At 41.1% G+C, this 13794-nt stretch overlaps 1 protein-coding gene across 1 annotated transcript in view; it reads right to left on the bottom strand.

The window, feature by feature from the left end:
- Positions 1–13794, bottom strand: part of si:ch211-266g18.6 (synaptotagmin-like protein 2) — a 69993-nt gene that overhangs the window by 44597 nt on the left and 11602 nt on the right. The window contains exons 7-10 of the mRNA XM_014209985.3: positions 4315–4376; positions 3889–3993; positions 2703–2875; positions 2054–2159 (exon numbers count right to left, since the gene is read on the bottom strand). Coding sequence (XP_014065460.2) covers positions 2054–2159; positions 2703–2875; positions 3889–3993; positions 4315–4376 — 446 coding nt within the window. The remainder of the gene's footprint in view (positions 1–2053; positions 2160–2702; positions 2876–3888; positions 3994–4314; positions 4377–13794) is intronic.

Genomic DNA, 13794 nt, shown 5'->3' with positions numbered 1-13794 from the left:
CTCGGACTGGAAACGTTGTTTGCAGAGTTTACAATCTCATTTTCAAGTCCTTGTTTAAAAAATAACAATATTTTGGAGATGATTTCGTTTTCAAATTACCGAAAGTGAGCGGTTGTAATCTTGAACATAGGGTGAGACAATAGGCCCTTTTAATTTTGTCTGGCTTGCCATTCCAAATAAAATGGAATATTTTTTGCTCATATAATTTAAACAGGTCGCTCTCTGCCTGACTCTCCACCAATGCCACCTGGCAATCAACCAAAAACACAGCATCTACCGTGGTATTCCATTTCCAGCGAGACTATTCAAGCCATCGACTCACTGATGGTTGAAGATAATGAGTGATTGGCAAAGGCAATCTGGAATCTGCGTGCTGCAAAACCAGTTCGGATTTTAGAACCTTTTGTATGACTGACGCCTTTAGTGAGAGGTCTAATGCTTTAATATTTAATCATTTCTGCCCTCCGAATTCATATTCATTACATAAATAGGACCATGTGCACCTTCATCAGATGACATGTAATCACTGGCCACTTTAATAATGGAGCACTAGTTACTTTAATAATGTTTACATACTGCTTTACTCATCTCATATGTACAGTATATACTGTATTCTATTCTACTGTATTTAGTCAATGCCACTCCGACATTGTTTGTCCTAAAATGTATATATTTCTTAAATCCATTCTTTTAATTTTAGATTTGTGTATTGTTGTGAATTGTTAGATACTACTGCACTGTTGGAGCTAGGAACACAAGCATTTCGCTACACCAATAATAACATCTGCTAATTATGTGTATGTGACCAATAAAATGTGATTTGATTTAAGATGAAGGGTCAAAGTGAAAAAGGGCCATAGTAATAGTGATTTAAAAACTAGCTAGATGTGCAACCCAACTCATTCAGAAAAAGTTGGACTTGAACAAGTAGGGTCAAACAAAACTAAAAAACTGATAATGCCTAAAACTAATTGTTTTCTAAAACACGCAATGAATAAGTAATTAAATATTTATGCTGATAATGTCCTGAGGCTTATATTTTGGTGCATTAAAGCGCAGGCTGCTGATGACAACAGAGCTGTGAGTGTCAGCAGACATTTAATTTGAAGTCAGTTAACTTAATAATGGGAACTTTGACTAATTGGATAATACTAGATGATAATGGTATGCACACATGACAATTATTTCACACGTAATGTGAGAAGGTGCTATATTGGCCCCTTGAGGTGGGATGATGGAAATGTGGGGTAGAAAATAACAAAATGCAGGACCCTAACATGTGCGCGAGCGTTGCAAAATAAATGTACACATACGTTGTTCAATCATTGCAACCACACCGCTAGCGTGCCTCAGCGAGCGTCCGCGTGGCCAGGTGCTAAAATAGAAATTGGTTCTATTTGTGACGCTCAACGCACTGCAAGTCCGACCTCTCCCATCTCCTCATTGGTTTTTAGGAGCATATACCCACGTGGGTGATTGAAAGATGAGCTGACGTCCACACTCCGGAGGAAGGAGGAGAGATGACAAGAAACAAATTCGGTTTACCGTTTTATCTGTGGATTAATTGAGGAGTAGAGGACCTTGTGCATTTCAGGTAAAATAACAACCCAATGTTTATATATCAGGACAAATTAACTAGCAATAGCAAGCTAGCTAGCTAAAGTGCCATAAATGTTTAAAGCTTTTTGACCTGTCCCCAAATTAATAGAATTGGTTCAGAGTTTGCTTTGATATTTCAGCCTGCGTGTCCTGATCACTTCTGGTGTGGGTGAACAAAAACTATGGGGAATATTCTCATGTCACTGTATACACGCATAACATCTGGTTCTGCACCAAATGTGCATGCGTATTCCAGTCAGCCAAGCCCACACCATTGTGCCAACTGCACACGTTGGGTGGGGAAACTCAGATTTGGTTGTAAATAAAGTAATTGTATTTGAGTGAAAAAATAAACAAAGACCAGGCTAAGAGATGCATACCTTCCAAAGTACATTTTCATATAAAATTCATTCATAAAATATACAGAAAGCACTCACAACATGGTAAAACCTACTTTCAGTGTCTCTCCACCAAACACTGGGTTAATTGTGCGTTTCTTGATGGAGGTCTTCTTCTTGCTATGGCGGGATTTGTCAGGGTGGAGGTAGGTCTTCACATATCTGCACAGGAGACAGGAGTAATGCTGTTAAAGGAGTAGTTCACTATTTTACAACTTGATGTATAGTTCCTCACCCTGAAAGTTTTTAAACCTGTTGTAGGTTCTGGAGACCCCAATTAAAGCTGCAATATGTAACTTTTTGGGCGACTCGACCAAATTCACATAGAAAGGTAAGTTATAGATCTGTCATTCTCATTGAAAGCAAGTCTAAGAAGCGGTACATCTGTTCTATGTGCACTATTTCTCGTTTTTGGGTCTTTTACTTTCAGTTTTGTACACCAGCTTCAAACAGTTGAAAATACAATATATTGGGTTATGGAAAATATATTTCACAGCAGATTAGATGGTACAATAATTCTCTACACTATACTTGCTTGTTTTGTCACATCAATTGAAATTAGGCTAACTATTAGAATTTTTAGCAACCAGGAAATGGCAGAATGATTTCTGCATAGTGCATCTTTAAAACACCTGATTTAACTACTATAATATTGGTCTGAATTTGTGTGTCTATGTGCATGAATGCGTGGTGTGTTGAGTTTACGGGTCTGTGCGCTGCTTGCGAGGGTTGGCGTAGGCAAGGTCCTGACACTGCTCCACTGTGACGATGAGCTCCTCTGCATTTCTGTACCTTAGCGAGAACTCCACTGCCCCCTGGACAGTCACACTCCCAAAGTCCCCCGCCTCACTGTACACACTCAGAAGACTGCCAGTGCGCTGACAAGAGGACAGGAGAGGGACATTTCAAAGCTACTCATTTGGAGACAAAGCATGTTCTTCAGGCGTCATTTTGGAAATGGAAGGATTACCAAACACAACCATATTAACCTCTACAGGATCGATTACACCCCCCCCCCCCCCCCCCCCCCCCCCCCCCCCCCCCCCATCCCGCTTTGGTTGTAAGTAACAAGAACATTTCCCAGTACATAGACATATGGGATATGGACAGAAAGCTTAAATTATTGTTAATCTAACTGCACTGTCCAATTTACAGTAGCTATTACAGTGAAAGAATACCATGCTATTGTTTGAGTTCAGTTATGAACTTGAAAATGTATTAATAAACCAATTAGGCACATTTGGGCAGTCTTGATACAACATTTTGAACAAAAATGCAATGGTTAATTGGATCCGTCCAAAACCTTGCAGATGCACTGCTGCCATCTAGTGGCCAAAATTGCCTAACCTAGAACAGTACATTGTGACCTTTTCTCTTGCATTTCAAAGATGAGGGGAAAAAATTCATGTTTTTTTCTTTTACCAGATCTAATGTGTTAAGTTCTCCTACATTCATTTCACATTTCCACAAACTTCAAACTGTTTCCTTTTAAATGGTATCAAGAATATGCATTTGAAAAAAAAGGGTTAAGCCTCACCATCAGTATTTCACAACTTTTTTGGGAAAAGGTGGCCTAAATAAATCAATCATTTTGGGGGGTTTTAAGTAATCATTGCAATAGTTTAAAACATGATGCAATTATGAACTGCAAAATCAAGAGCTGTGTCAAGTATTTTGAAAAGTTGATGTATGATTGTATTTTTGCACAAATATCACCTTTGATGTTCAGAGAAAGGAAAAAGAAAGATTTAAAAAAAATAGAAAAAGTATTAAAAAAAATATTTCACGGGACAGCTAATATCTTGCTATTCAAGCCATATCTTCCAAAAACAACTACAGTATGTTGTTGTAAACGGTAGCTTTATGGTAACTGTCCATTAAATGGTCCTACCCCAGTGAGGCCCAAAGCAATGGAGCCATAACCTCTTCTTGCAGAGAAGTCAGACCCATAGCTGGAGACAGAGCTGCAGTCATCATCTGAGTCCAGACCCTCATCCTGAAGAGGGTTAAAGTTTGAGTAAAAGTCAAGGAAGACATATGAAAGCCATCAGCCGGTGTGTGCATGTACTGTATGTGGTCAAATTTATTCAAAAGTGCAACATTTCATGTATTTAGACAACTTAACTCCCATGAATGAAAGGCATCAGTGTGTGTGCGTGCATGTTTTAAAGAGTGAAAACATCCATCTTTCTGGTTGTTTATATATCAGTACTACTAAACTCCCACAAGTGAAAGCCATTATTCAGAATATGTGCATAAACAGTTTAAGAATGCATTTATTAATTTGTTTTGTTGGAAATGTATTTTAACGTCTAACCTCCCAGGTGTCCATAGGTGTAACAACCAGTGAAGGGGGTTCCTGAGACGTAGCTGGGTGCTCTAAGCCAGAGTGAGAAAAAACCCCACATAAGACAAAAACAACTGTTTGTCATTTGGTGTGATATGCATGTTTCCTCAATTGGCATGTGAACTTCCTTGATTGAAAACATACTACTGAATAGTGAATCTCTAAGTGTCAGATACAGTGCATTCGGAAAGTATTCAGACCCCTTGACTTTTTCCACATTTTGTTATCTCATCAATCTACATCAATCGTTAGGCAAGGACAATACGCCATAATAACAATGCAAAAACAGTTTTAGAAATTATTGCAAATGTATAAATTAAATAAACTTATCACATTTACATAACATTACAGACCCTTTATTCAGTACTTTGTTGAAGCACCTTTGGAGTCTTCTTGGGTATGACGCTACAAGCTTGGCACACCTGTATTTGGGGAGTTTTTCCCATTCTTCTCTGCAGATCCTGTCAGGTTGGATGGGGAGCATCGCTGCACAGCTATTTTCAGGTCTCTCCAGAGATGTTTGATCGTGTTCAAGTCCGGGCTCTGGCTGGACCACTCAAGGACATTCAGAGACTTGTCCCAAAGCCACTCCTGCGTTGTCTTGGCTGTGTGCTTAGGGTCCTTGACCTGTTGGAAGGTGAACCTTCACCCCAGTTTGAGGTCTGGAGCAGGTTTTCATTAAGGCCCTCAACTTCCGGACTCGTCTCAGTGCTGTTGTGCTGTTTGTTGCTACTTGGCTATCATCCAGACTTTTCAGTTTTTACTTTTAATACATTTACCAAAGTCTTAGTTTTTTTCATTCAACTTTTTCACCCTGGACGCTTTATCTGGACATGGTTCTACAGGACCCCACCAGCCGAAGCTAAGTAGTAACATTAACACTATGCCATCTAATTGCAGTCACTGTACTCATACTATACAGGAGAACTATCGCCTTATGGTGAGGATAGGTGTGTTGCAAGCACAGCTTCAGATGCAATCGTTAGGCAAGGACAATTTAAGTATAGGAAAGGATGAAACAACGTGTGTGCCACCAGTAAGTACAGATAGTAGTATAAATCCCCCCCCTCACAGTCCCTGCAGCCGGACAATTTTCTCAAGGCTCCTGGAAAGAAATGTTGTTGGCATACTCAACAGGTGTCGCTCATTCAGCCGACAGAAATGTTCAACTGGTTCTCCCCATTAAGCAACGAGTATTAAACTTAAAAATAATTATCCAGCGATCATACACGGTCTACCAGGGGGCAGAGCTACCAAACATAAAACCTAATCTGAAGATGGTGCTGGCTAAGGCTAAAACTGGCGAGTGTGGAGAGTACAGGGATATTGTTTTACCACGTCGGCACCAACGATGTTAGGATGAAACAGTCAGAGGTCACCAAGCGCAACAAAGCTTCAGCGTGTAAATCAGCTAGAAAGATGTCAGCATTGAGTAATTGTCTCTTAGGGGAAGTGATGAGCTCTACAGCTGACACTCACAACTCAATCACTGGTTGAAAACTGTTTTCTGCCCCTCCCTCTTTCTGGGACTCACCCATAAAAAGGACCAAGCCTGGCCTGCTGAGGAGTGACGGACTCCATCCTAGCTGGAGGGGTGCTTTCATCTTATCTAAGAACTAACTCCCCTAGCTCCACAATGAGAGAGGCCAGGCAGCAGGCTGTTAGCCAGCCTGCCAGCTTAGTGGAGTCTGCCACTAGCACAGTCAATGTAGTCAGCTCAGCTATCCCCATCGAGACCGTGTCTGGGCCTCAATCCAGGTTGAGCAAAACAAAACATCTCAAAATAGGGTTACTTAATCACTTCCAATGCAGTCATAGTCAATGAACTAATCACTGACCATAATCTTGATGTGATTGGCATAACTGAAACATGGCTCAAGCCTGATGAATTTACTGTGTTAAATGAGGCTTCTCCTCCTGGTTACAATTGTGACCATATCCCTGCACATCCCGCAAAGGCGGAGGTAATACTGCATTTTCGTCTTTTGAGCTTCTAGTCGGCAGGTAGCCTAGTGGTTAGAGTGTTGAACTAGCAACCGAAAGGTTGCAAGATTGAATCCCTGAGCTGACAAGGTAAAAGTCTGTTGTTCTGCCCCTAAGCAAGGCAGTTAACCCACTGTTCCCCGGTAGGCTGTCATTGTAAATAAGAATTTCTTCTTAACTGACTTGCCTAGTTAAATAAAAGTTAAGTAAATACTGGTGCTCTTCCAAAAGAACTGTTTCTTAACTGACTTGCCTAGCTAAATAAAGGTAAAAAAATTGTCATAAAATCTATGCAGCCTATTCAATCACTTTTTAAAGCTACTGTTTACAGGCCTCCTGTGCCGTGTACAGCGTTCCTCACTGAGTTCCCTGAATTACTATTGGACCTTGAAGTCATTGCAGATAATATTCACATTTTTGGTGACTTTAATATTCACATGAAAAAGTCCACAGACCCATTTCAAAAGGCTCTCGAAGCCATCATCGACTTAATGGGTTTTGTCCAACATGTTTCCGGACCTACACATTGCCACAGTCATACTCTGGACCTAGTTTTGTCCCATGGAATAAATGTTGTGGATCTTAATGTTTTTCCTCATAATGCTGGACTATCGGACCACCATTTTATTACGTTTGCAATCGCAACAAATAATCTGCTCAGACCCCAACCAAGGATCATCAAAAGCCGTGCTATAAATTCTTGAACAACCTGAAGATTCCTAGATGCCCTTCCAAACTCCCTCCACCTACCCAAGGAAGTCGGAGTACAAAAATCGGTTAACCTCGCGTAATACCCTAGATGCAGTAACACCCTTAAAAACAAAAAACATTTGTTACAAGAAATTTGCTCCCTGGTATACAGAAAATACCTGAGCCCTGAAGCAAGCTTCCCGAAAATTGGAACGGAAATGGCGCTCCACCAAACTAGAAGTTTTCCGACTACCTTGGAAAGACAGTACTGTGCAATATCAGAGAGCCCTCAGTGCTGCTCGATCATTCTATTTTTCCAACCTAATTGAGGAGAATAAGAACACAATGTATTTTTGATACTGTCGCAAAGCTAACTAAAAAGCAGCATTCAACAAGAGAGGATAGCTTTCACTTCAGCAGTGATAAATTCATGAACTACTTTGATGAAAAGATCATGATCATTAAAAAGCAAATTACAGACACCACTTTGAATCTGCGTATTTCTCCAAAGCTCAGTTGTCCTGAGTCTGCACAGAACTGCCAGGACCTAGGACCAATGGAGACACAACATTTTTTATCCTGTCTCTCTTGACACATTTATGAAAATAGTCATGGCCTCTAAACCTTCAAGCTGTATACTGGACCCTATTCTAACTAAACTACTGAAAGAGCTACTGCCTGTGCTTGGCCCACCTATGTTGAACATAATAAATGACTCCCTATCCTCCAGATGTGTACCAAACTCACTAAAAGTGGCAGTAATAAAGCCTCTCTTGAAAAAGCCAAACCTTGACCGGGAAATAAAAAATAAAAAAAACGATTGGCCTATATTGAATCTCCCATTCCTCTCAAAACTTGTTGAAAAAGCTGTTACGCAGAAATTCACTGCCTCGCTGAAGACAAATAATGTATACGAAATGCTTTAGTCTGGTTTTAGAGCCCATCATAGCACTGAGACAGCACTGGTTTAGATCTTATCTGTCTCTGTTGGAAAGATTTCAGTTTGTCTCTGTGGATGGTTTGTACTCTGACAAATCAATTTGTTAGTTTCGGCATCCCTCAAGGTTCCTTTTTAGTACCACTATTGTTTTCACTATATATTCTACCTCTCGGTGATTTCATTCGGAAACACAATGTCAACCTTCACTGCTATGCGGACGACACACAGCTGTACGTTTCGATGAAACATGGTGAAGCCCCAAAATTGCCTACCCTGGAAGCCTGTGTTTCAAACATAAGGAAGTGGACGGCGGCAAAGGTTTTACTTCTAAACTCGGAAAAAAACAGATGCTAGTTCTAGGTTCCAATAAACAAAGAGATCTGCTGTTGGATCTGACAATTAATCTTGATGGTTGTACAGTCATCTCAAATAAAACTGTGAAGGACTTCAGTGGTATTCTGGACCCTGATCTCTCCTTTGATGAACAAATCAAGAATATTTCAAGGATAGCTTTTTTCCCCATCTTTGTAACATTGTAAAAATAATTAACTTTTTGTCCAGAAATGATGCAGAAAAGCTAATCCATGTTTTTGTCACTTCTAGATTAGACTACTGCAATGCTCTACTCTCCGGCTACCGGATAAAGCACTAAATAAACTTCAGTTAGTGCTAAACACGGCTGCTAGAATCCTGACTAGAACCAAAACATTTGATCATATTACTCCAGTGCTAGCCTCTCTACTTTGGCTTCCTGTTAAGGCTAGGGCTGATTTCAAGATTTTCCTGCTAACCTACAAAGCATTACATGGGTTTTCTCCTATCTATCTCTCCGATTTGGTCCTGCCGTACATACCTACAGTACACGTATGCTACAGTCACAAGACGCAGGCCTCCTTATTGTCCCTAGAATTTATACAGCTGGAGGCAGGGCTTTCTCCTATAGAGCTCCATTTTTATGGAATGATCTGCCTATCCATGTGAGAGACGCAGACTCGGTCTCAATCTTTAAGTCTTTACTGAAGACTCATCTCTTCTCTAGGTTCTATGATTGAGCGTAGTCTGGCCCAGGGGTGCGAAGGTGAACAGCAAGGCACTGGAGCGACAAACTGCCCTTGCTGTCTCTGCCTGGCTGGCTCCCCTTTCTCCACTGGGATTCTTTGCCTCTGACCCTATTACGGGGGCTGAGCGACTGGCTTACTAGTGCTCTTCCACGCCGTCGCTAGGAGGGGTGCGTCACTTGAGTGGGTTGAGTCACAGACATGATCATCCTGTCTGGTTTTGCGCCCCCCCGGGCTCACACGGTGGAGGAGAACTTTGTGGGGTATACTCAGCCTTGTCTCAGGGTAGTAAGTTGGTGGTCTGTTGATATCCCTCTAAGGGTGTGGGGGCTGTGCTTTGGCAAAGTGGGTGGGGGTAATATCCTGCCTGTGAGGGTATCGTCAGACGGGGCTCCAGTGTCCCCCGACCCACCCCTGTCTCAGTCTCCAATATCTATGCTGCAATAGTCTATGTGCCGGGGGGTCAGTCTGTTATAATACTACTGTCTTATCTGATGTCCTGTATGAATTTAAGTATGTTCCTTCTAATTCTCTCTCTCTCCCTCCCCTCCCGAAGGACCAAAGCCCTAGGATCATGCCTCAGGACTACCTGGCCTTATGACTCCTGGCTGTCCCCAGTCCACCTGGTCATGCTGCTGCTCCAGTTTCAACTGTTCTGCCTGCGGCTAGGGAACCCTGACCTGTTCACCGACGTGCTTCCTTGTCCCGGACTTGCTGTTATTGACACTCTCTCTCTACCGCACCTGCTTTCTCGACCTCTGAATGCTCAGATATGAAAAGCCAACTGACATTTATTCCTCAGGTACTGACCTGTTGCACCCTCTACAACCACTGTGATTATTATTTGACCCTGCTGGTCATCTATGAACATTTGAACATCTTGAAGAACAATCTGGCCTTAAATGGCCATGTACTATTATAATCTCTACCTGGCACAGAAAGAAGAGGACTGGCCAATGAGCTTCGTTCCTCTCTAGGTTTCTTCCCAGGTTCCTGCCTTTCTAGGGACTTTTTCCTAGCCACCGTGCTTCTACATCTGCAATGCTTGCTGTTTGAGGTTTTAGGCTAGGTTTCGGTATTGCACTTTGTGACGTCTGCTGATGTAAAAAGGGCTTTATAAATAAATGTGATTGATTGATTGTACTTTGCTCCGTTCATCTTTCCCTCGATCTTGACTAGTCTCCCAGTCCCTGTCGCTGAAAAACATCCCCACTGCATGATGCTGCCACCACCATGCTTCACTGTAGGGATGATGCCAGGTTTCCTCCAGACATGACGCTTGGTATTCAGGACAAACAGTTCAATCTTGGTTTCATCAGACCAGAGAATATAGTTTCTCATGGCCTGAGACTCCTTTAGGTGCCTTTTGGCAAACTCCAAGTGGGCTCTCATGTGACTTTTACTGAGGAGTGGCTTCCTTCTGGCCACTCTACCATAAAGGCCTGATTGGTGGAGTGCTGCAGAGATGGTTGTCCTTCTGAATGGTTCTCCCATCTCCACAGAGGAACTCTGGAGATCTGTCAGAGTGACTTTTTGGTCACCTCCCTGACCAAGGACCTTCTGAGTGGTTTGGTGGTTCCAAACTTCTTCCAGTTAATAATGATGGAGGCCACTGTGTTCTTGGGGACCTTCAATGCTGCAAACATTTGTTGGTACCTTTCCCCAGATCTGTGCCTCGACACAATCCTGCCTCGGAGCCCTACGAACAATTCCTTCGACCTCATGGCTTGGTTTTTGATCTGTCATGCACTTTCAACTGTGGGAACTTACACAGAAAGGTGTGTGCCTTTCCAAATCATGTCCAATTAATTGAATTTATGACAGGTGGACTCCAATCAAGTTGTAGAAACATCTCATGGATGATCAATGGAAACAGGATGCACCTCAGCTCAATTTCGAGTCTCATGGCAAATGGTCTGAATACTTTATTTTAATAGATTAGCAAACATTTCTAAAAACCTGTTTTCGATTTGTCATTATGGGGTATTGTGTGTAGATTGATGAAATTGTTTTATTTAATCAATTTTAGAATAAGGCTGTAACGTAACAAAATGTGAAAAAAGGAAGGGGTCTGAATACTTTCTGAATGTACTGTATATATATACACAGTACCAGTAAAAAGTTTGGACACACCTACTCATTCAAGGGCTTTTCTTTATTTTTGCTATTTTCTACATTGTAGAATAATAGTGAAGACAAACTATGAAATATCACATTTGTAATCATGTAGTAACCAAAAAAAGTGTCAAACAAATCGTAATATATTTTATATTTGAGATTCTTCAAAGTAGCCACCCTTTGCTTTGATGACAGCTTTGCACACTCTCAACCAGCTTCACCTGGAATGCTTTTCCAACAGTCTTGAAGCAGTTCCCATATATGCTGAATACTTGTTGGCAGCTTTTCCTTCACTCTGAGGACAAACTTATCCCAAACCATGTCAATTGGGTTGAGGTCGGGTGATTGTGGACGCCAGGTCATCTGCTGTAGCACTCCATCACTCTCCTTCTTGATCAAATAGCCCTTACACAGCCTGGAGGTGTGTTGGGTCATTGTCCTGTTGAAAAACAAATGATAGTCCCACTAAGCGCAAATCATATGGGCTGGCGTATCGCTGCAGAATGCTGTGGTAGCCGTGCTGGTTAAGTGTGCCTTCAATTCGAAATAAATCAACGACAGTGTCAACAGCAAAACACCCCAACACCATCACACCTCCTACTACATGCTTCAGGGTGAGAACCACACATTCAGAGATCATCCGTTCACCTACTCTGCGTCTCACAAAGACACGGCTGGTTGGAACCAAAAATCTCAAATATGGAGAGACTCCACCAGTCTAATGTCCATTGCTCGTGTTTCTTGGCCCAAGCAAGTCTCTTCTTCTTTGTTCCCTTTAATAGTGGTTTCTTTGCAGCATTTCGACCATGAAGGCCTTATTCACACAGTCTCATCTGAACAGTTGATGTTGAAATATGTACTTAAACTGTGTGAAGCATTTATTTGGGCTGCAATTGCTGAGGCTGGTAACTCTACTGAACTCTTCTCTGCAGCAGAGGTAACTCTGGGTCTTCCTTTCCTGTGGCGTTCCTCATAACGCTTGATGGTTTTTGCGACTGCACATGAAGAAACGTTCAAAGTTCTTGAAATGTTCCGCATTGACTTACCTTCATGTCTTAAAGTAATACATTTTTCTCTTTGCTTATTAGAGCTATTCTTGCCATAATATGGACTTGGTATTTTACCAAATAGGGCTATCTTCTTTATACCACCCCTACCTTGTCACAAAACAACTGATTGGCTCAAACGCATTAAGAAGGAAAGAAATTCCCCAAATTAACTTTTAACAAGGCACACCTGTTAATTCAAATGCATTCCAGGAGACTACCACATGAAGCTCGTTGAGAGAATGTCAAGAGTGTGCAAAGTTGTCATCAAGGTAAAGGGTGGCTGCTTTGAAGAATCTCAAATATAAAATATATTTTGATTTGATTAACACTTTTTTGGTTACTACATGATTCCATATGTGTTATTTTATAGTTTTGAAGTCTTCACTATTATTCTACAATGTACAGTGGTTCTTCCTGTAAAAGTTGTGTCACACTGCAGCACACCTTGTGGGCTGCTGCAGAATTCTATGGCACGTTATTCAGCCATTGTTGCCATTAATGCTAGTTAGTGCTAGTTCGACCAGCAGATGGCATCTTTGGGAAGCATATAACTTTTTGTGATATTGGCTGTAGTAGAGAATTTAATTAATATTATGGTGTTTCTATTCCAAGAAGGAAAAAAAACTCAGGGTTTCCTTTAGGAAAATATGGCGCTGTACAATGTGACCGTTTCCACACCGTAATTGTAGGCTAACCAATACCCAAACAGAAATTCAGTGAAAATAAAAATCGAATTGATTTATCAAGACCAGTCCCCATGCTTGTCTCAGAGCAGCATAAAACAGTGCTGAAATAGTTGACCACACGTTGGTAGGCAATTTCTTCAAATCCTATTATAACACTTGGATGACTTTGGATGTTCCAGTAAGTATTCTTAAAATAACTCCACCACAGAGAAAGGAGCCTTGAATAATTAAACATGTCGGTAAAATACTGTTAGACTTGGGGATTATGGTCACGGACAGTGCTATTCGCCTGTGTTACCGCAAACGTAAAAGTCCAGGAAAAAAACAGGTACAGTAGGCTACAATACTGTAAAGTAGGCCTAATAATGCTAAAAATAATGCTTAAATAAATAGACTGTTGGTCTTTACTGTATGCTGCACATTTTTACATTGTATTCCATTTCCAGCAAGACTATTCAAAGCAACTCACTGATGGTTGAAGAGGATGAGTGACTGGCAAATGCAATCTGGAATCTGCTGGCATCACAGCACAACATCAACATCGCTCTAATCAATCAGAAGACAGTTGAAGAAACTTGAGTGGACTTATGTAAAGGCTCTGTAACACATATTATATATCAGGGTTTGTCAACTCGGTTTGGCCCCAGGGCAAATTTTTCTGAGACAATAGTCAGCTGGCCAGAAATATAATATGTATATAATATTTGCACAATTAATTGTCTTACACTACACATTTAACATGTTTAACACATATGATTAGTACATAAATTCAATGACAATAAGATAATAATGTTGATCTGATTACGCTCATAAAATCACTGTCTCTCCAATTATTCTTTTTTGTCTATTTCTCTGTGCGTGATTGGTGGGGAAAAACAGGTCTACAGTATGTAGCCTATTGTAGGCTACACTACTTTTTTTAAAGT

This window comes from Salmo salar, chromosome 09 (assembly GCF_965601325.2).
Source record: "Salmo salar chromosome 09, fSalSal1, whole genome shotgun sequence".
NCBI lineage: Eukaryota > Metazoa > Chordata > Actinopteri > Salmoniformes > Salmonidae > Salmo > Salmo salar.
This window is presented reverse-complemented; position numbering and strand designations above follow the sequence as displayed.